This window comes from Pelophylax lessonae (assembly GCF_965119305.1).
Source record: "Pelophylax lessonae genome assembly, chromosome: 4".
Classification (NCBI taxonomy): Eukaryota; Metazoa; Chordata; class Amphibia; order Anura; family Ranidae; genus Pelophylax; species Pelophylax lessonae.
The window spans coordinates 323,884,129-323,907,782 of NC_138771.1; the positions used below are offsets into that span (position 1 = coordinate 323,884,129).

General features: G+C 40.1%; 1 protein-coding gene across 1 annotated transcript in view; it reads left to right on the plus strand.

Annotated features, from left to right (window-relative positions):
* LOC309552641 (uncharacterized protein) overlaps positions 1–23,654 on the plus strand; it is a gene marked incomplete at both ends in the record, with an annotated part of 72,448 nt that overhangs the window by 31,071 nt on the left and 17,723 nt on the right. Inside the window, one exon of the mRNA XM_082253579.1 lies at positions 5,092–5,124. Within this exon, the coding sequence (XP_082109705.1) occupies positions 5,092–5,124 (33 nt within the window). The remainder of the gene's footprint in view (positions 1–5,091; positions 5,125–23,654) is intronic.

A 23,654-nucleotide genomic window follows, 5' to 3' on the forward strand; every position in this document is an offset into this window, starting at 1 on the left:
CACACCGGATCCCTTCTGCAGCTCAACTCAGCACTCTCTGGATTCCCAGGCAGCCACCCGAGACACCCGATCCTTCTGACAGGAGGAGAGACAGACGTACTCTCCCTCCTGGGACTCTGCTTCCCGCCAAAGACGCTGCATCATGCATTCCTCTCAAACTTATACCCACTCCCAGAATCCTCTGCGGCAGAATCTGCCTTCTGGGGTAGATACAGACCTGAATGTGATTGGATTTCCTCCACTGTCCAATGAGAATCCTCTCATGGAGCCAGTGGGGAAACTCCTCTCTCAGCAGACACACCTGGGAGACATGACAGCCCAGCTGAAATAATGGCCCTGCTGTTAGGCAGCCAAGGCCCACTATACTTTTACCTAGCACCTACCCTGTAGGGTGCTACATATGCTAAAGCTTTACCAGGCCAGAAGATCTGCATATGGATCAAACAGCAACTGAAATAAGGGACATGTTATTTTTAGCTGTTTGAAATTAACCTGGGTGCCTTGGTCTCAAAAGTTAAATTACATCTCTAACATGCTCATCTCCAACCACTCTCCTGCCTGTGTTCATGTATGCCTACTGCCCCCACCTCTGCCTATGTATGCCTACTGCCCCCTTGCCAACCTATATATGCCTATTGACTTGTAGAGAGCAGTGTCACAAGAAGGGTAGTAATGTCTTAGACAAATGGGTTGTAATTGATAGCCTGTCTTCACCCTTTCTATGTTGTGTGAAAGACAACATTAAAGCACTGAGTGGAGGAATAACTGGTTTGGTGGGACAGACTGGAGCAGAGGTTTTGTTCACTAATTATGTACAAGAAAGTTTTTTTTTAACTCACAACAGCTTCTAAAACATTGAATACAGGGTATGCAGTACATGAGGGGGTTTCTACAGATAGAGTTTAGAAAAAGTTGTTTCCATTTAAACACTCTGGGATTGATTTACTGAAAAAGCAGACTGTACATGAACTTAGTAAATAGGGTAAACCTTTGACCACTCAGTCCTGGCAATAAGACTTAATTTTTTTCTTACATATTATTGTATGAGTGAGGTTAATATAGTTTCACTTTTCTTTATTTGTTTAGTGAACATTCATATTTCAAAGTAAGCTCCACCACCATGGGTTCAAGGTGAACCCTGTGTGTTTGGTTTGCGATCTCGGTGAAATAATGTGGGAATTTGCCAAATTCAAATTATTTGTACCCTAATGCTTTGCCTGGCCTTTGAGCTTAAGTCAGCTGCTTTAGATGGGGGCTTTTGAATAATTCAGTCTATTCACTATAAAAAGGTGAGGTCACAACAGTCATATTGACAGTGCTCTTTAGTTGTACAATGGAAAGCATAGGGTGTAGGAAGTGCAGCTAACAAACTGTATAGAGAGAAAAAATGTAGGGCTTGCAGGCGGTGACAGGTATCCTAAAGCAAAATGTTGTTTATCTTAGAGAATTGGGGAAGGGTTTTACCTTTTTTTCATTCTTTGTTACAGCGTGTCCCTGTCTCCATACACAACAGTGATAATAGGCTGCATGTGATTTTTCACAGGGCGTATTTTCTAATTGTTGTTGGCTGCAATTTCTTTCTTTTTTCACAGACCTTTTTAACCTTTCTAGCGGTATTCCCGAGTGTGACTCGGGGTAAGATTTTAGAGCCAAAAGCGCTAAGAAGATCGCTGGATGCTGGAAGAGGTTTTACTTACCTTTTCTCCGGGATCCAGCGAAGACTGCGAGCGGTATGCTGCGGCGGAGCTCTCTCCCGATCGTCTGCGAGCCCCGGCTTCCGTCTCCGGCGACGTGACGTCCGCCGGGGGGTGGAACCGGCTGCAAATTCAAATGTAAAATGCACCAAACACACTGATACCGTTCAAAATAAAATAAAATCACATTACATTGCCCCCCAGTGCCCTTTCCTGCAATTTTACTGTACTTTTTATGTAAATATATGTATATATATATATATATATACATATATATATATATATATATACAGTATATATATATATATATATATATATCTATATATATATATCTATATATATATATATATATATATATATATATATATATATACACACATATACATATATATATACACATATATATATATATATATATATATGTATATATACCTATCTATGTATGTATATCTATATATATATATATATATATATATATATATATATATATATATATATACACATATATATATATATATATATACACATATATATATATATATATATATATATACACATATACATATATATATATATATATATATATATATATATATATATATATATATATATATATATATATACACGTATTTCTTGTGAATGAGCAGCCCAAACCAACTGTATACATTATATATATATATATATATATATATATATATATATATATATATATACGTATATATATATATCTATATGTATATATATATATATATATATATATATATATATATATATATATATATATATATATATATATATGTATACATAATATATGTATATTTGTTTTTACATGCAAAATAATGGTACCGCTTTCAGCACCTAAAATCCAAAAGAATCATACCGCCAGGGAGGTTAAATGTTGACAAGAGTATAATATGCATAGGGAATGTGCATAAGCACTGCAAATTATAGTTTCCTTAGATAGAACATGTGACAGGATGATTTACAGCAAAAGATTGAGGGAGAAAGTGGCAGGGCGTTATCACTAGAAAACACAAAGTCACTAAGTGCCCGAACAAGGACCTTTAGATCAGTGTCACCAACTTTTATTTTCATGAAAGCTAGTTAATACCAAAATATAGGCTTCTCCAATCATATCATAATGTTAAATGTTATGTGAGATTTTAGTCGTGGGATTTACATCTACTTTAACAAACTATGCTTCAAGCTTGTCATGCTGGTTTGCATTTTCTTATGTGCTCCTGCAAGTGTGCAGAGATCTGTTCAACCAAAAATAACTATCTGAATCAACTCATTGATAGAGCTCTTGAATTGTCAATACCTTACCTACTTTTTTCTATGAATTGAAAACATTTTTATTTTAAGCTATAACTTTTAGCTTTAGGTGATTAATGTGCATCATGCAGCTATTGCTAATAGTCCATACAAGAGCTACCTTTTTTCTTGTAACTCCTCAACCTCATCACCTGTACACCCAAAACACCACACACCCTCACTCCAAGTGCACCACAACCTCCTGCCGTATCCCCATATACTCGATTTTTCAAGGATGTCAGAACTATAGCCCTTAGCCAAGGTTTGATACAAACTGTCTAGTACCAAAATAGTATGTGACCAGGTAAAACAGGCTAAAATGTGGAAACACAAACACGGCTTTTGCTACACTGGAAACTTAAGTGTACCATCTCAGATACACTTAAAGTCTAAGATTAGTAATTTTTTGTAAACAGGAAGTTAGGTTACTTATATTTAATTCGCAGTGTCCTTTGTACTGGCTGGACCTATTAATTAAATGTAAGTTCTGTCAATTTTTTAATAAACTTAAAATGGTTGCAAATGTAGAAGTTTTTTTTTTTTTTGTACCCTAATGCATTCTCTGCATTAAAGTTAAAAACCTTCTGTGTTACCCCCTCCCCCTCCAAACTGCCCTAAATACTTACCTGAGCCTGATCTCGATCCAGTAATGTGTGAGCAGCATTGTGGGTCTCTCTCTCTCCTCTCCAGGTCCCGCTCAGGTCGCCAATATGCAGCAGTGATAGTGCACACTGGACAGTGATGTGCACTCTACGGTCACTCTCACCGCAAGAGGAAGCTGTGCCCTGTACAGCCTAGGAAAATGTAGCTCTTTCCTGTCCTCCCAGCTATCTCCTCTCTGGAGAATAAAGCTCAAAAGCTCTTGATTACATAGTAGAGTCTCTCCTCAGGACTACAGTTCCCACAGTGTATTGCTACCTACACTTAGTCTTTTGAAAGCATCCTGCTCAGCAGCTCCCTCCTCTTGCTAATTTAGCTGTTAACCAGTTTAGCACAACAGGGCAGCAGCTACAGAGAGCAGTTGAAGCCAGTGTTTCTCACAATCACATTCTTAGCTAATCACCTGGCTACACTTCACTTTACAATAAATACCCAGAGCTATGCAATCTAGTGTAGCAAAAAGGCCTTATAAGTAATATACACAAAGGGGTTGATTTAATAAAGACAAATAGACTGTGCACTTAGCAAATTCAGTTGCCCTCTGCTAGAGCAGTTGCTCCAGTGAATGAGGTGAAGCTTTACTTTGCAAAAGGATAGCCAATCACATACAAGGAACATAAAAAAACAACATTTTTGTTTGCAGTTGACTAGATGTTTGAAGTCAGCAGAGCTTTCCCTCATTTACTAAGCTCTGGAGCAATAGCACTTGCAAAGTGCACAGTCTTTTTGCCTTTCGTAACTCAACCCTATTCAATGCTATAATCATGCATAATTAGTCACAGATGTTTTGGGCTATACACAGTCATCTAGAGAAAAATCTAAAAACATTGAATAGATGCAATTAATCACAGCAATGCACAACCAGTTACACACAATTTACAATTAGCACAAACAAACTTCTGGAAAATGCCAGTATTGTTTAGGCTAAATTTCCAGTCATGATCTAGATCATCATATAAAATGGTAGTGTTTAAGGCACAAGAATGCTGTCACCGATAACCAAATTGTACAATTCTTCTATTAGTACTTTAAAAAAAAAATTGTAGTCTTGCATTTTTTTTATTTAAAAAGCATACATTTTATTTTACAATAGATGGTATGCTTTACTAATGAGACCCTTGTAACATACAAGTTATCATGCTTCCATACTTGTTGTGGATTTATACAATATATCTGTCTATAGTTCCAATTATCTATACATAGTTTTGTAAAAAAAAAAATGTCAAAAAAGAGGTACGGGTAATATTCACTGATACACATTAAAGGATAATTTTTGGATCAAATACATGACACTTATATCACTTTTTTTAAGAATTACACATATACAGTATATTCCTGTGATTTAAAATAAACATTTAAAAAAACAAAATCAAGTTCAATATATTTTTTTTTGCTTACACTGAATGTGTTTTATTGTTTATAGGTGGGAGTTATTACAGATTTAGACAAGGTTCTGGTAAGTAAAACATTTACTGCATTAACTACTTTATAGGTAGTTTCTACATTATTCTATTTTGTTTGTTAGACCACTTCTATTTTTAGAGGTATATAATAAAGGATTTGTATTTCACAAATTAAATTTGCTTTAACGATAAATTGACATGGTAAACACTAGCAATGTAAATTATTTGAATTTTGTAAGATCATCTGACACTGCTCCTCGCAATAGCCTAGTAAAGAAGCTGAGGATGCAGGGACTAGGGAAAAAGCCTGTTTAAACATGACCTGTTGGATAGTAGCGAAATAAATGCTGCCCTTTCTGTTGATGACACAATTTATGTAGAAAAATTAAAACTCACCAGCAATACATTTAACAGAAGGATCGTGACAACATTGAAACATTGTCATGGAAGAAGAAATTTTAATTAATAAAAATGGAAATAGAAAAAAAATGGAGAACATCCTGGGAACATAGGATATTTGTAGGCCAATCAGAAGCATTCAGTGCCAAGCAGTAGTTGAACATCTATGGATGTACAGGAATATATGATGATGACTGGACAGAGATGCAAATATATAATTGTCTCTGGAAGCTTTATGTTGAATATGGAGTACAGTTTGAGGCATCAGAGTAAGAGGTACATAGTAGTGCATAGATTAAAAAAGTGTACAGGGTTGGGTAATCAAATTATTAAGAAGGATTGGAGACCACACTCGTAATGAAATGTTGGAATAAATTGGTTTAGTTTAAAAAAAAAAAGACTAGACAATCAAATTAATATATACATATCTCCAAGATCTATAGTAGAGTTGATAGATTAACTTTCAAACACAAGAACTGTACACAGTAAAATGGGATACCAGTTGCAAATAGAGGAAAGGTGGTTTTAATATTGTGTATGCTTGTGGACAGGGACAGTGAGGGACAGGGTTGGGTGTAATTCTGTAGTCCATAGAGGCATGGCCAACAATGCTGCTTGGGATTTCAGAGCAGTGAAGGCACTGTATTGTCAGCTAAAACAGGACATTAGGACCACGCTGGATTTCTGACAGATTAACTGGTATTTGCCTGTTGGGGTTTTTAAAGGGATAAAACAGGGTTTTTAGAAGGAAAAACATGTGAAAATGTCTATGTATTGCAAAGATGTACTGAATATATCTTTTTTACGCTTTGTTGTTAAGTATTTTTGTGAAACTGTGTGTTTCAGAAATTTGTTTCAACCATCACAGAAAATCTGGCACAGAGGACATAGTAAAATAAACATTGCTCAAAGCTGAATGCAAATTCAGCATTAAAGGTGAGTACTAAAAACATTTTACACAACCAAAGCTATATTGTTAAAGAATGTTTTTAGGCACAATAGACTTAATTTGGGTGGAACAGGGAAAGGCACCTAAAGCAGCCATGGTATGCACTAATTGCAGATGAGAATTCATTGGGGTTGATTAAAGTTTATTAAATGAAGGGCTCCTCAGCTAAGCACAAAATAAATTTGACCACACTCCACCATATAAAGGATAAAGCTTTTCTCTTTATTCCTTATGTAAATCAATCTTGACAATACAAAAAACAGGCAAGCCACAGTTACCTAATTTATGTCATTACATGTGGAGCATGTTCCATTCGATATGTTGGAAGAACTGTTCGTAGACTTAAAGATAGGTTTCGTGAACATCTGGGAGAAATTGGGGGGTGCAAATCCACCAAAGTTGCTCGTCATTTCAATACTATACATGCAGGTGACCTTTCATTAGTGCAAGTACAAGTTAACGAATGGGTAAGAGTTCCTCCAAGAGGAGGGGATGTTTTTCGCCTTCTATGTAAGATGGAAGTATTCTGGATCTTCAAGCTCCAGCCTAGAATACCAAATGGGTTGAACTACGAGTGGGATGTAACACACTATAATAAATAGCAATAGGATCGCCTTTAACTTGAGTTCGCCCCCCCCACCCCTTTTTCTGACCCTTTTTCTGACCCTTTTTTCTGCTCCTTTCTGTTATATTTCCCTCTGGCAGTTCGTTCCATATATAGTTATCGTCCATTACAGATACCTCTGTGCTGTCAAGAGATATTAGATGGATATGGAGTAATTTTTGGTTTCTACATATGAGAGGGATCGCATATGGTATGTGTTCTCTCTTTGTATGGAAAACAAACCTTCTCTTGCAAGTATATAATCAGAAGGGTCTCTCATGTTTTATTTGTTTTTCCTGCTAAATGCCTATGGTTACTGTTGTTTCTGACCCTTTGGCGATTCTCGATCATTCCCCAAGGGGATCTCTTGTTAGATTCATATCTGTATGTCTTTATTATCCACTGACAAGATCGGTCAAGAACATGCCAATGATACATTGGTTGTAATTTGCACAGTCTACACTCTTGAAATTTTGGATGTTTTCTATTTGATTTCTTTCATTTCCTTTATCAATTATATATATATTTGGTATCTCCTGTTTGTGCGACTATGATGCTCTTTTCATCGATGGGTGTATAGGTCTTGTTTATACAAAGGACGAGACATGGCTTCGTTTTTTGTAAGTTTTTAGACTTTATTTGTATATTTCTATGCCCATACCCTATTGATGAATTCACTAAGGTTCTGTATTTTATACATTTATATGTTGTTTTTAAAATAATAAATGTTTGTTACTTAGTTACAAGGTCTGTTCCTTCTTTGCATTTAGGAACCTGTTGAATATGCTAAACAGCGTAATCTTGCACCTATTGTGTTCAGCTGTTGTCTTTACTATTTAGGCAACACATGCAGAGGGTGCATTTTAAGTTATGATTAAGCAAATTTAGTTTGTGAAACACGTCAACTTACCCTGTGGCTTGTCTGTTTTTGGTATTGTCAAGGTTGATTTAGATAAGGAATAAAGAGAAACGTTTTACCCTTTATATGCTGGAGTGTGGTCAAATTTCTTTAGTGCTTGGATATTTACTCAGACCATGGACTGGACCTGCACCTGGTCATTGAAGAGAGGATCGATCTCACCTGGAGCAGTGTAACCTTGTTTTTGTCTTAGAAGCTCCTCATCCAATCATGTGCAAGGAAAAAATCATTTTTTTTTAATTTTTTTGTGCATGTGATTGGTTATTCTTAGTAAAGTGGAGCTTTACCTCATTTACTAAGCTCTGGAGCAGCTGCACTTGCAAAGTGCACAGTCTATTTGTCTTTAGTGAGTTAACCCCTTTGTATTAATTTTCAGCAGCCTTTAGAATGTTTCAAAAAGGATTAAGGTTTTAGAGTGTGCATCTGTTTTTCTCTTTTGAAATTTTCATGATCTCTTTCTGGTTTATGTAAAACACGGGTAGGCCTTTTACATCAACTCAATTCTAAAAATGATTTTCAATTGTTTGGAAGGCCTCTAAAAAGAAGAACTCTGCATTGGTTTAATGAGTAAATTCTGTTCTCTTACTCAAAAGACATAACTTACAGGTCTACGTCTGCACAGTTCATGTCCCACTGGACTTTAGCCAATTTCCAGTGCTAGAAGGTAGATTAATTGGCACAAACATGAAGTACCTACTTGCTAAAGCAGACCTTCACCCAGAAAAAACGATTTATTTGCACCTGGCTCCATACCCCTCCCTCTCCCAAAATTCGATTTTAAAAAATTAGATACAGCACAGCATTTCCTTTGATATATTCTTGATTAAATGAAAATTACATTGTGCTCCGTGTAGCCTATTATTGCACATACACGTTGCCAGATTCCAAATGTATGGAGAATTGCCACAGAGCTTCAGGAGTCAGCATTGGAGATCTGTGCACGTGCATTAATATGCCTTAAGTGGATTGTCCACAGAAGAATATGTATGGCAGATAACATGGGAATTCTACACGCATGCAGGAAAATACGTTGACTGTTCTCTTTAAACAGCGAACAATTGGTGGTACATAAACTCCTAAAAGAAGAGATGCACTGTACATACAAAATGCAATTATATACAAAGGTAGATATTTTTGCAGTTCAATTTTACTAATTTTGATTCTTCTTTGTTTTTTGCAGGTACAAGTCAAAAATATTACTCTAGAAACATTTTACATCTTTGTCGCAACATTTACTGACATTTGTCTCATCTTTAATTTCTTCAGTTTCTTGGAAAATAAATATGGTTGTCTAGCAAAATATTGGTGTAATTTCTTATTTATTTTGTAAGATGACTGGGTTGATATATAAATTTAGTTTGCTCACCTTTGCATTGGTGATAGATAAATGAATACCTGGCTAGCCAAGTCTCCAGGGGCTTCCTGATATCTAACTCTCTCCCCTACACGAGTATGTGATACCTCTTGCAATTCATTCACTAAAAATGAAATACAAACAAAGTAAATAAAACAGACACTGAAAAATTCACAGTAGATCTAGTGTCAATCATGATGATGCCATCCCACCACTTCTCCCTTAGTGAATAACAGTTCGCCAACTCTGCTGGAATGTAAACAATAGTGCCAGGGAACCTGGGTAAAATCATTGCCCAAATATAGCCATGACCTATAATGATCAATGATGTCACCTGAGATCCCTGCCAGCTTGTTTACAATTTATTTACAATAGGAAAATATTATTCTGCCTGGCAGGTGTGAAAAAAATTCTGTAAATTAAAAATTATTTGATAAGAGAAGTGTTAATAGTAAAGAAAGTGAAGTGCTAATAGTTTATTTTTATTAATTAGCAAAATGAAAAGTAAATGAACAGAAGAGACATCCAAATCAAATCAATATTTGCTGTGATCACTCTTTCCCGTTGAAACAGCATCAATTCTTCTAGGTACAATTGCACATAAACTTGCAGGTAGGTTGTTACAAACATCTTGAAGAACTAACCACAGATCTTTTGTGGATGAAGGCTGCCTCAAATCCTTCTGTCTCTTCATGTAATCCCAGACAGCCTTGATGAGGTTGAGATCAGGGCTCTTTGGGGGCCAAAGCCTCACTTCTAGGACTCCTTGTTCTTTGTTATGCTGAAGATAGTTCTTAATGACATTGGCTGTAAGTTTGGGGCCATTGTTTATTTACAGAACAAATTTGGGCCAATCACACGTCTCCCTGATGATATGGCATGATAGATAAGTATGTGCCTGTATTTATCAGCATTAAAGACACCACTGATCCTGACCAAATCTCCAACTCCATTTGCAGAAATGCAGCCCCAAACTTGCAAGGTTCCTCCACCATGCTTCACTGTTACCTGCAGACAATTATTATTACACCGCTCTCCAGGCATTCGGCAAACAATCTGCCTCCTGCTAAAGCCAAATATTTCACATTTTGACTCATCAGTCCAGAGAACCTGCTGGTACTTTTTTGAACCCCAATTGCATCCCAAAATGTTTTTGTGTATAGTTGAGTCACTTAGCCCTGTTTCCACATTGGAGGTATGGCTTTTTGGCCACAATCCTTGCATGAATACCACTTCTGGCTAAACTTCTCCAGACAGTAGATGGTTGTACCTAGGTCCCACTGGTTTCTGCCAGTTCTGTGCTGAAGGCACTGCTGGACATCTTCCGATGTCAAAGGAAAGTAAGCATGATGTATCTTTAATCTGCTGCATTAAGTTTCCTTAGCTGACAATCGTCCACAACATCGCCTGTTTTTTTGTGTACATCTTGAAACCCCAGTCTGCTTTAACATTTTTGCCTGGGAGCGACCTTGCTGATGCAGTAAAATGACCTTGTGTCTTGTTGTTGTGCTCAGTCTTGCCATGGTGTATGATCTGTGACATGAAATTGTCTTTCACAGCTTCACATTAGTAGCAGAGTTTGGCTTTTTCTCATCCAGTGTAAAGCCTCCTACATAGCTTTTTCTGTTTCGGTTAATGACTGTGTTTCAACCTGCATATGAAATTATTAATCATTTGCACCTGCTTGGAATAAGTGGTTAATGATTCACCAGATTCTAACCCTACAAAATCCTTGACTTTGTGCAAGTGTACAAAGTGTGCAATAGTAAGAATTGATGCCAGTTTGATGCTAAAGGGTACTTCAGATTCATCAGGTTATTGATTTGATCTTTGTACTACACTCTAACTGGGACAACCTGGGGCCATAATACGGAATGTTGCTTTCTTTGGACCCATATTGGGCCTTTGATTCTCTGTCTTGCCCTTTTATTTTCCATATTCTGCACCTCTGGAATTTTGGCCTGAAGTTCCTCAATCTGCTTAAGGGCTTTATTCTCTGTTTACATACGGAAATAGCTCGGACGTTATTAATCTTAGGACCGGGTTTAGGCAGGGTTGCCCCCTTTTTCACTTCGGCAGTGGCCATTAAAGCAAACCTGGACCTAAAAGGCTGTTAGTGGTCTCAAAACAAATTTGCCTTTTTTGCAGATGATCTGTTATGTTATTTGCAGATCCGGTGGTAACCCTGCCTAATCTGCTTAAATTATTATCTGACTTTGAGTCTATCTCTGGCCTGACAGTGAATTAGGTTAAATCTGAGGCACTCAACATCAACCTTTCTACACCACTCCTAATGACTATCAAAGCCTCATTTTGCTTTAAATGGTGCGCTTTATTGCTTCCATACTTGGGAGTGAAACTTACCTCTGATGTTTCCCAGCTTCATTGTGCCAAGTATGTGCCTCTATACTTTTCTGTGGAGATGGAATTAAAACTTTGGCAGGAGCATACCGTTTTCTGCATAGGAAGAATAGCAGCTCTCAAGATGATGGTCCTACCTAGGATATTGTACTACTTTTGGTCCCTGAAGATTTCTGTATTTTACAGTTTTTGACAACTCCTTTATTAAAAAAAAAAAAAAAATATCCCCTGATGTAGATCCATCCTCAATCATGACGTGGCCACCACCGTGCCCCCAAAAAAGACAAAAAAAAAAAAAAACCTCCGCCGTCAACTAAGGCAAACCACCAAATGCTTGGCTTGCCATTTGACTGTTCTCATATAGATAGGGGACTGAGCCACCTGGCGACATCACCTGGTGACACCCCCTCTTTTGACATCACCGGCCGCTGCATGCTGGGTCAGTGACGTCACAAGGGGGCAGTGTCACCAGGTGACATCGCCAGGTGGACCCGCCGTTACTTATATAAGAACTGTCGAAACAGCAAGCCAGGCATTTGGCAGTTTGCCTTAGTTGACGACGGAGCTTTTTATTTTTATTTTCTGGGTCTGGCGGTAGGGTTGTCCTTGTGATTGACAATGAATCTACATTAGGGAGCACTGTTTTTTATTTTTAATAAAGGAATTGTCAAAAACTGCCTAGGGGTACTATGTATCCTATACTCATTTACATGGTGGGGTGGAATCTGGGGAATTCCTAATAGAGGGGACTTTCAGATTCAGATAAGCACTGCTCAGGGTTGTCGGGAACAGGACTTTGTCCCCATCAACAGAGCCCCCCCACCCTAAAGCACCCTCCCATGTTGAGGTCTTGTGGCCTGGTATGGTTCAGGAGGGGGGACCTCGCTCACCCCTCCTCCCTTTCCTGACCTGCTGGGCTGCATGCTTGGACAAGGGTCTAGTATAAATTGTGAGGACCTCACGTCGTTACTTTTTACATTTTTCTATTTTTAGCAATGGTATTGTATTGCCGGCAATTTATCGTAAATGTAATTTCATTCATTTTATTTTCTTTAGAAGTGTCAGTTTTGCTGCAGCAGGTTCTATCCATGGTACAGATGCACCACTTTACAGGCAAACTAAGGGGACCCCCCCAGGAACTATATTTAAAGAAATTTTTCATTTTTATTGTTTCACTCTAAGCATCATTAAACTCACTGCTCCTGAAAAAACAATCTTTTTTTAATGTTTTAATGCAATTTTTGCATTTATACATGTCCCCCAGGGCAGTACCTGGGTCATCATTCCCTTTTTATGGGCAATAACTTGCATATAAAGCCTTCAAAATGGGTATTTTTATTTTTCAAGTTCAGGTCTCATAGATTTAAAAAGAGTTCGCTGTTTGGGTCAGAACTTTTTCTCTGTTCGGGAGTTCTGGTGCAAACCGAACAGGAAGGTGTTCAGCCTATCTCTAATGAGGAATTTAGTCTCTGTTTTATAAATTTTTCTGGAGCTCTAGGGGATGTGGAGGTGCCTGTTAAATCTTAAATTTTCCTAAATCTAAGGAAGGTTTGGGGGTTCCCCACCTTAAAAGATACCATAGAGTTGCTCAATTGATCCAGCTGGCACAGATATTCTCCTCACGTTCACGAACTGACCAAATTCCACTTCAGGCCCATGCGGTTCCCCCCCCCCCCCCCATCCAAGCGACCTCCTGTTTTGGCTGCCTCCCAAGGATTGTAGGGCTGTTATGAGACATCTTTTGTCTCACTCCCTTAGGCTCTGGGAAACGGTGTGTTAATCTTATCCTCTTAGATCCTCTCACATACCTGCGGCCCCACCATTCAACAATCCTCTCTTTCCTCAGGTCAATTCCCCTCAAGAGTTTTCCTGGTGGATTAACAATGGCCTGTATAGGATAGTATACCTAATAGGGCTCAGTGGCATCAAAATGTTGGCATACCTGCAGCAAAACCTAAAATTGCCACACTCAGAACTCTTCCGTTATTGTCCAATAACGAATTTTCTCCATTGCCTTCAATGTACGGAGGATATTTCAAGTAGAACTTTTTATGAAAACAGATGCATGAGCAGGCTTGGCATGAAGGGAGGCACTTTGGAACAGGTTTGCTTTAATGGCCAATGCCAAAGTGGAAAAGGGGGCAACCCTGCCTAAACCTGGTCCTAAGATTAATAACGCCCGAGATGTATCTGTATGTGAGCAGAGTATAAGGCCCTTTTGGAACTGTATTCCTTCTTCTCTGCCCCTATGAGTAAACTCCCATACCAAAGAGCATGAGAGGAAAACTTTGGGGAGGAGATAGCGGAGTCGGACTGGGCTCCATGGTCAGACATGATACACAAAGTTTAGGGGTCAAGAGTATGTACAGTACAGAGTGCAGGACTCAGGAAAAGGTGCAGAGGTCAAGGCACATAATGCACAGATCGCAGTTGAAGAATACAACACTTTGTGCAATTATGCAGGATTCCCCTATGGAATTCATACCAGACTTTGCTCAAATATAAGGGTCTAGTATGTATTTTTAAGGGGAACGACGGTGTGAGAGAAGGTATTTAGCATTATCATTAGGACTTTTAAGCCCTGATATGGGACCTGGAAATTGCAGGCTTTGAGAAATGTTTGGGAGGGAAAAGCCTCCAGCCCTGACTATGTGTATCTTGCTCCCAAAAGGGTTAACTCTCTGGCAAGATAGGGCTAAAAAGGCCAGGAGGCTGCCAGCAAGTGTCAATGAGGTGTGGTGTAGACCTGAACACACTTGTAAGAGGAGCTGTGTGTTGCAGGACTACTGAGATACTACTGAGCTGGGGGGACTCTCCCTTTGGACCCTCAGAGCAGTAGGGAACTATAAACCCAGTTTAGAGACAAGTAAATACTGGTGGTGAGCCAAAGCTTTGTTTTGTGTATTACAGCAGTGGACTGTTTTATTTCATCCTTGAGAGAAGCTGTTTCATTTGCCTTTTTGAAAAATAAAGACAGTTTTGCTTTTACAAAGTCATCTGGCTGGTGATCTGAACTCCAAACATAACACAATTTGAAAATCCCAGAGAAATAAGACAAATCTCTTATAAACCCCTAACAAAAATTCCCAGTGACACTCCATATAACAAAGCCAATTTCAATTCAAATTACTTCACACATCTGTCTGTGCAATCATAAGAATCATAATGTTCTCCTTTATTCAATCTGATAAAATCATCTTTTTGAAGCATACCTCTATCGGCTTGTGATAAACAATTGCATTATGTTCTATTCTCATGATTGCACACTAATGCAGCCTGAATGAGTACTGAATGAGAAAGTGTGCCCATTCTGCACCAGTATCCCTGGAACTAATGGCCAGAATGCATTTTAGGATCAACTGACCAATGTTCAGCAGTCATTTACATTCAGTGCCAAGACAAGATCATCCAGCGCCCAGGGCGAAGATGGCAAACTGGCAGAGTTGGCGGGGCTAATAGTGGTGCACAGAGCAAGAGGCTCCATTTACGCCTTTGCAGATATGACAGAGTGTGCATGGTTTTGCACAGTACTTATAGTCCATTCATTTCAATGGTCTGCCCTACTCCTAAAGAATGCACAAAAGAACCTTTTTAAAAATCACACTGCACTAAAACATATGGTACTTTGTTATCATGCGTTTTGTTGCAGGTGAATGAGCGCCAAAGCAATGTGTCTGTTGTGCAATTAAGAATTACCTTTGCCAATTCACACATGTAAAAGAGCAATGTGTGTTTGTGTATAGCAGGAATGCACACAACTTTACGCACATTCCTGCAATGAACAAATGTTTACCTAAGGAAGAGGGAATTCATTCAAATTCAAGGTCCAGTTGCTAAAAGTTCCAAATCTCTCTGTAATAAAATATTAAAGTAGGCCAATCACATCCACATCCTTTTCAAGTAAAAGAAAATAAAACCACTTAACATAAGGTGTCCTCATCAGAGTCCCCCTTTACGTCAGGTATCCCATTCAGAGTTCCCCTTTACATCAGGTGACCCCCTTTACAGCAGGTGTCCCATTTAAAGTCCCCCTTTACATCAGATGTCCCCATAAGTGTCCCCTTTTACATCAGGTGTCCCCATCAGAGTTTCCTTTACATCAGATGTCACCATCAGAGTCCCCTGTGATGGAACTAACCCACACTGTGCTTGAGTGCTTCAGTCAGTATACCGCTTCCTCCGGTCTGAACATAGATATCAGATATTATAGCCGCATAACATACAAGGCTAGCCGACAAATAAATTGTATGAAATCTGGAACCTTTTATTGAACAAACTCACAAAGAACATATATCCCACAGGAGGACAGTCTCCTCCTGATCATATTACCCTAACAATACAAACTGTAACCAGAAACATAATTAACCTGAGCTAATTAACTAGCCATTTGGACAATGTTGTGATTAATCAGATATTCCCACTTCAGATCAGACTTGCTGGCATCAAGCTCCCAAGTACAATACACATTATTACAAGTGTAAACACATCCCCCTAGCAGACAATAGGTGAGTTAATTAGCACAATTAACAAAAAACTATGAGAAAGACATGCTTAGCAGAAAACACATAACACCTCAATACACAGACAATAGCAGGAGACCACCAATAACAGACTGTTTGTCTCCTACATTGAAGAACATGAAACAGAGGCCAATGTGACCAGGTCTTTCAATTAACACGTATAGTTCAGAATCAAACTAGGAAAAGTCTTCATATATTTCTTGAGAGATATTGTAAATAAATATTACTGTCCCATTTGAAGTAATCCAAATCACATTCTCAGTGTCCATTAAGTAGTTGCCCATAATTTTCTCGGTCACCCTGTGCCCCTAATAGACATAGGGTGACTTACACATAAGAGGGACCTGGGGAGCATCAAGTGTCCTCCCCATCAGAGTAAACCTTTACATCAGATGTCCCAATCAGTGCCCCCCTTTATATCAGGTTTCCCCATCAGAGTCCCTCTTTACATCAGGTGTTCCCCTTTTCATCAGGAGCCCCCGTCAGAGTTTCCCCTTAGATCAGGTGTCCTCATTAGATTGCCCCCTTACACAATGTGTCCCATCAGAGTGTCCCCATCAGTGTGCCCCCTTACACAATGTGTCCCATCACAGTGTCCTCATCAGTGTGCCCCCTTACACAATGTGTCAACATCAGAGTGTCCCCATCAGTGTTCCCCCTTACACAATGTGTCCCCATCACAAAGTCCATATCAGTGTGCCCCCTTACACAGTGTGTCAATGTCAGAGTGTCTCCATCAGTATGCTCCCTTACAAAATGTGTCCCCATCAGTGTTCCCCCCTACACAATGTGTCAACATCAGAGTGTCCCCTTACACAATGTGTCCCATCAGAGTGCCCCTTTACATAATGTGTCCTTATCAGTGTGTCCCCATCAGATTGCCCCCCTACACAATGTGACCCCATCAGAGTGTCCCCGTCAGATTGCCCCCTTACACAATGTGTCCCCATCAGAGTGTCCCCGTCACAATGTGTCCCCCATCAGAGTGCCCCCTTACATCAGTTGTCACCCCTCCCCATGTGTACTCACAGTTCTCTTAAATGAAGGCAGCTTCTCCTTCCTCTCCCCATTCATGTGAAAAGTGACATGACAAGGGGAGAAAGGAAGGAAATTCTGCCGGCTGTCTATCTCCCCCTGTAAGCTGGAGGGAGGAGAAAGCCTAATCTTCCCTTCAACAAGTGTCAGCAGCTGCTCCTTGTGTCAGAAGTGAAATCCTGTCAGTGAGGAGCAGCACCCGTAGTGCACCCCCCTTCAACACAGTGAGGTAGTGGGCAGATTGCCGTTTAGCCCCGCCCTTATACCGACCCTGTTTACATGGAAACCTTTTGCCTAGAATATTATCGTTTTCATTTTTCCTACACCCTGCAAAATTTTCACCCATAAACTGTCACTCTATTTTTTTAAGTTCAGTTTTAGCTGTATGAACCCAGTAAGCCATTTCTCTAGCTAAGATGCACAAATTATGCAGGTAGGACAGCAATCTGCTGCTGGTAGCTAATTGCAAAATGTTGCCGCATGCTGCAACCTTAGTGTTGCCTTAGTGAATTGGGGTGCCATTCAATATGAATGGCTCTGAAGCACACTAACACACATCATGCATGTTATCACAATGCAGTAGTTTGCACCCGGCCTAAAGAACCAGAGCAGAAAATATTAGTCAGGTATTTATTGCTTTCTCTGCTCTCCTTGATAGAGTCTCCAAGATAAGAAAAAAAGTTGAGGTTTCACCCTAATGATTTTGTTCTGTATGCACCGCGACATGGGGCAGTTAGCTCTCGTGGTAGATGCATTTATACAGTGAATCTGTGGAAGACAGGAGCTATATTTTTGTCCAGCTGTCCTGGATACTTGGCTCTCTAGCTTTTAGTAGCACTGCCCTGCTGCAGAGCCCACCTCTGGCCTATAGATTGGGGTTTTCCTGGCAACCCGATAGCAGCCTACCTGACTCCAGGAACAACACCTGCTGTCTCCTGGCATCTGGCTGAGCACCTCTGAACCCTCAGTAAACCCCCCTGTCTCTTGGCTTCTGGATGGGCACATCTAACCCCTTGCCAACTGTAATCTGTCCTGCTGTAGCTCAATCCCAGGCTTGGTCAGTAGCAGTTTAATTGCATCTAAATACATACACTGCCAGGCAGTGTATGAATTTAGAAAATCTAAATAGCCTTTCAATCTTCTCCAGTGATCTTCTGCACACTCGCTCTGTGCCCTCAAGCACTCCGATCCTCCTTCCTTCCCCCACCCCAGCTTAGAGAAGCCGGAGCTGGAGCACAGCTGATGCTGAAACTGCAGAGAGGGAGGTGAGCAGTCTGAGGAAAGTTTGAACAGATAAGCAGATAGCCTTTCATGTCGGGATACAGAATGGATTTGTTTGCAGGACATGAGATACCAACAAGTAGGGTCAGAAGAGTAGGGGAGTGAGTGGGGGGGGGGGAGGGTGGAAGCCTACAGTCTGCAGTCTCCCCATAGCTGATACACATCTTCCAATCAGGCACACAGCACTGTATAAGCATCCCCCAATCGTTCTTTGTATGTCCAGATAATGTGCACCTAAATTCTGACCATTCCATTTAACCCTGTGTTATCCAAACTTTTTACGATAAAAAGTGTAAACTCATCACATAAACTGAACACTCCATATACAAAAAAACAATCCTCAACAAACAGAGCATAGCGCAGTGTTCACAGCTATTTGCATGGTAGCACTATTGTATGAATACTGATTATGTAGCCAATTACTTTTGTTTATGGAGAATTGTTACTTTCTCACAGTTAGGCTCAGTTCACACATACAGGTGCGACCAAGCATGGGTGTATGTTCCACGTGTAGGGCAGTCTGTTCATTTCAATGGGCTGCCCTATGTGCAAGCGACTCAGACAAGAAGTCTCTGAATCATTTTCAAAAGTGTGGTACACTGAACTACAGGGTTCTGCAGCACCATGAGGTTTGACATGCACGTTTGCAGACAAGTGGGGTGCCATCAACAATTATTGGCACTGCTAAAGGGCAGCGCAATTCTCTGCATGTTGCAAAAATATGCAATTTTTGCATGCACTCCCCACATGCAAAGATGTAAACATAACCTTCATACTTTATTTATGTGGTGTGCTTACACTTTTGATTTTACAGAGTTTATATCAACATAGGGTTAAATGAAATGGGTATAAATTAACTTCACATTATCTGGACATACACAGTACACATATATATATATATGCAGCATCTCACAAAAGTGAGTACACTCCTCACATGTTTGTAAATATTTTATTATATCTTTTCATGTGACAACACTAAATAAATTACACTTTGCTACAATGTAAAGTAGTGAGTTTACAGCTAGTATAACAGTGTCAATTTGCTGTCCCCTCAAAATAACTCAACACACAGCCATTAATGTCTAAACCGCTGGCAACAAAACTGAGTCCCAACTCGCCTAACTCCGCTCCGCTCCACTGTATTGCGGACACTCCGTTGCTCTCGTCAGCGTTCGGGAACTTCCGCCTCCACCTCGCCGACAGCACGTAGTAGTTGGGGTGATAGCGTGCTCACGCCCTGACGAGCGGAGTTAGGCGAGCGAGGTAGTCTGAGTGTCCGTGGAGTAGCGGCAGTGTCCCGATCCAGGATTCATCTCCGGGGACGTTTAGGCACTGGTGAGCTATTGGCCGCACAGCTTCTGGTCATCTCCACTCGTTTACATGCCTAATTTTGTACTGAACATGTGAGTTTAATGTGAGGGGGATGGGGCTTGTTTGTTACAATAAAGAGTTTTAGAATTACTGCCCTATGAGCGTTTTTCCCTTTATATGTACACATGTGATGCCGCTCTGAGTATTCCAGTCATCTTTGAGCCATTCCCGAATGAGATCCTTCTGAACACTTGCTAGTGTTAAGTATCCGGTGGAGCGATCCGGGATTTATACTGTCATTATAAAGGCTCATTGTTTGCAGGCATTTGGTGAGTGTTGACTACCTAAGGGGTCACGAGGTGTGGTGGAAGTTTGTCATCCATATTTGCTTCACTTCATGGTGACGGGTCATCCCTTTGGATTTGTCAGATGGACTCTTACACAGACTGCTAGTGCATCTTTCTCACCTGATTGTTGAATTTGCACATATTGTATATGTATGCATTTAATTTTAAGCGCTGCTTATGTGGTACTTCCTTGTCCTAGACTTTGAGGCTATTCACATCCTTTTATCTATCTGTATATATCAAGGCAGCAGCTAGATATTGCTAATTTACTGTATTTATACAGTTTAGCACGTCCACATCCTCCTACCAGCGCAGGGTGATAGAGATATTGGGCTTTGGTTTTATATTCTCTTTCTTTGGTTTTACATATATATATATATATATATATATATATATATATATATATATATATATATTTTTTTTTCACAAATATTTTAACATTTATACTTACACACTGTTGGCTTTCATACCCTCTACATTCCTCTCCTGTACATACTGCCCACTGTCATACCCTTCACACTCCTCTCCTGTACATACTGCCCACTGTCTTACCATCCACACTCCTCTCCTGTACATACTGCCCACTGTCATACCCTCCACACTCCTCTCCTGTACATACTGCCCACTGTCATACCCTCCACACTCCTCTCCTGTGCATACTGCCCACTGTCATACCCTCCACACTCCTCTCCTGTACATACTGCCCACTGTCATAGTTAGATGGGGATGACACTTTGCTGGATTGGGCTGTCTATTTTCTGAATATATGGGTATGTCTCTTTGCTGAATATATGGGGCTGTCTCTTAACTGCTCTTTGTCCAAAATATAATTTCTTATTGTTAACTCTTTTAAGCACTGATGACTTGGAATGCACTTTTCATTTTTCTATATTAAGTTGTAGAGTGTTACTGTAAAATAAAAGTGGGTGCACTGAAGGACAGTGGGTGGATTCAGTGGGAGGGCAAGTGGGTGGACCCTGGGGAGTGTTGGTGGTCAGGCCAGGGGTGCCCAAGCCTTCAAGCTGTGTGAGGGGTCCCAACATTTTTAATGGCTGCCCTAGTCACAGTACATAAATGCAGGGGCCCTATGTAAAATTTTCATTAAAAAACAAACAAACAGCCCAATGCTACACCAATTCAAGACCATGTATAAAATATAAATTCGACCTTGGAGTATGTTACATGCTACAGTAGTATTTAGGGTGTAACCTGTAACATGCTCCAAGCCCACCCACTCCTTGAGCATCCACTCCTGTGACCTCAGATGGTGGATCCTCTCCCCACACTTGCTTTCACATTTCAAAATGGGCACAGCTGTGCAGGTGGAGCCTCATTCATTCGCAGCAATCCATGAATGGGAAAACTACAAGTTCTGTTTGCCACTACAGTAGATGGCTTGCAGTTCTCAAAAAACTGTGAGGGAACTGATGAGTGTCCTTGTGGTTTATTCACAAGCCCTGCAGCTTTCATACAAGAGCTGTAGGACTTTTTTGAAGAAGCCTGACATTGCACCTGCAATCCACTGATCGCAAATGCAATGCTTTGCAGGTTCCTTCTGCAAAAAATATGTGCATGTATAATTTTTCCCCCAAAGGTGGACATAGTGTTAACCACTTGCCGACTGCCGCAAGTACATATACTGCGGTGGTCAGCCCCCCTGGGCAAAGTGATGTATAAGTACGTCACTCGCCCGCGAGCCAATAGGGGGCGAGCTCGCGCCGCCAGAGGCGTGCTCCCGCCCCCGCTCGTTCACTGCCATCCCCGCGCGAATGACCGGCGGCTCCGATGTCTGCCGGTCACTCGCGATCTCCCGTTGGAGAGGGAGAAAGGCAGGCGGCTAATGTAAACAAAGCCGCCTGTAATTCTCCCTGATGTAAGAGCAGAGATCATACGATCCTGCTATGTAGGATCGTATGTCTCTGTGGTTACATCAAAAGCCACGCCCCTTTACAGTTAGAAGCACACCCCTAGGGACACACTTAACCCCTTGATCTCTAATAAAGTTAACCCCTTCCCTGCCAGTGTCATTTTTACAGTAACAGTGCATATTTATAGCACTGATTACTGTAGTAATGTCACTGGTATCCCCAAAAGTGTTAAAAATATCAGTCAAGGGTCCGATTTGTCCGCCGCAAAGTTGCAGTCCCGCAAAAAAAAATTGCAGAACGCCGCCATTACTAGTTAAAAAAAAACAATAAAAATGACATAAATCTTTCCCGTAGTTAGTAAACACAATAACTTTTGTGCAAACCAATCAATATACGCTTATTGCAATTTTTTACACCAAAAATATGTAGCAGAAAACAAATTGGCCTAAAATGTTAAAACATTTTGATTTTTACATTTTTTTTGGGGGGGAGGGGGATTTCATATAAATAAATGTGAAAAATATTGTTATTTTTTTCAAAATTGTCACTCTTTTTTTGTTTATAGCGCAAAAAGTAAAAATCGCACAGGTGATCAAATACTACCAAAAGAAAGCTCTGTTTGTGGGAAAAAAAGGACGTCAATTTCATTTGGGTACAGCGTCGCACGACCTCGCAATTGTCCATTAAAGTCACGCAGTGCCGAATCACAAAATAGGCCCTGGTCTTTGAGCAGCCAAATCCTCCGGGGCTTAAATGGTTAAGTGTGGTTGCAAAAATTTGAGAGCCTAAGCAGCCTAAGTATGTAATGTTTGTAATGTGTAACACTTTTGATTATATATGGTCTGTGATTACATTCAGGCCAGCTAGTTGTGTACATATTCCCCATCTTATCTGCCTTTCTTACTGCACCACAGGTCTCCAATCTGACGGCTTGGAGGAGATCCTAATTATACGGCAAAGTCAAGGATGTGCTCCATAACCTTCAGTCACACCTTTTCCCCAAAGCATTGCTTTAACAATATGTCCTCCTGTAGTCTAACACCACATATAGGCAGCCCTTACATAGTTACATAGTTGGTGAGGTTGAAAAAAGAAATCAGTCCATCCAGTTCAACCTATGATGTGTGTGTGTTTACTGTTAACCGTACATCGTATACCCCTGTATGTTGTGGTCTTTAAAGGTGCCCATCTTATAGTTTTTTGAAACTGTCGATGTTCCCTGCTGATACCACTTCTTTTGGAAGCAAATTCCACATCCTTACCGCTCTGACAGTAAAGAACACCTTACGTAGTTTAAGGTTTAAGGTTAAACCGCTTTTCTTCTAGTTTTAGTGAGTGGCCCTGTGTCTTATTGTATTCCCTTTCTCTGAATAGTTTGTTTGTTCCTTATGCTATGTTCACCAGTACAGTATTTGTACATTGATATCATATCCCCTCTCAAGCGTCTCTTCTCCAGAGAGAATAAGTTCAATGCTTGTAGTCTTTCCTCATAGCTGATGTCCTCCATTCCCCTAATTATCTTTGTGCCCTTCTCTGGACTCTCTCCAGTTCCATCACATCCCTTCTGAGGACCGGTGCCCAGAATATTCAAGATGTGGGGGACCAGAGTCCTGTAAAGTGGGAGAGTAATCTCTT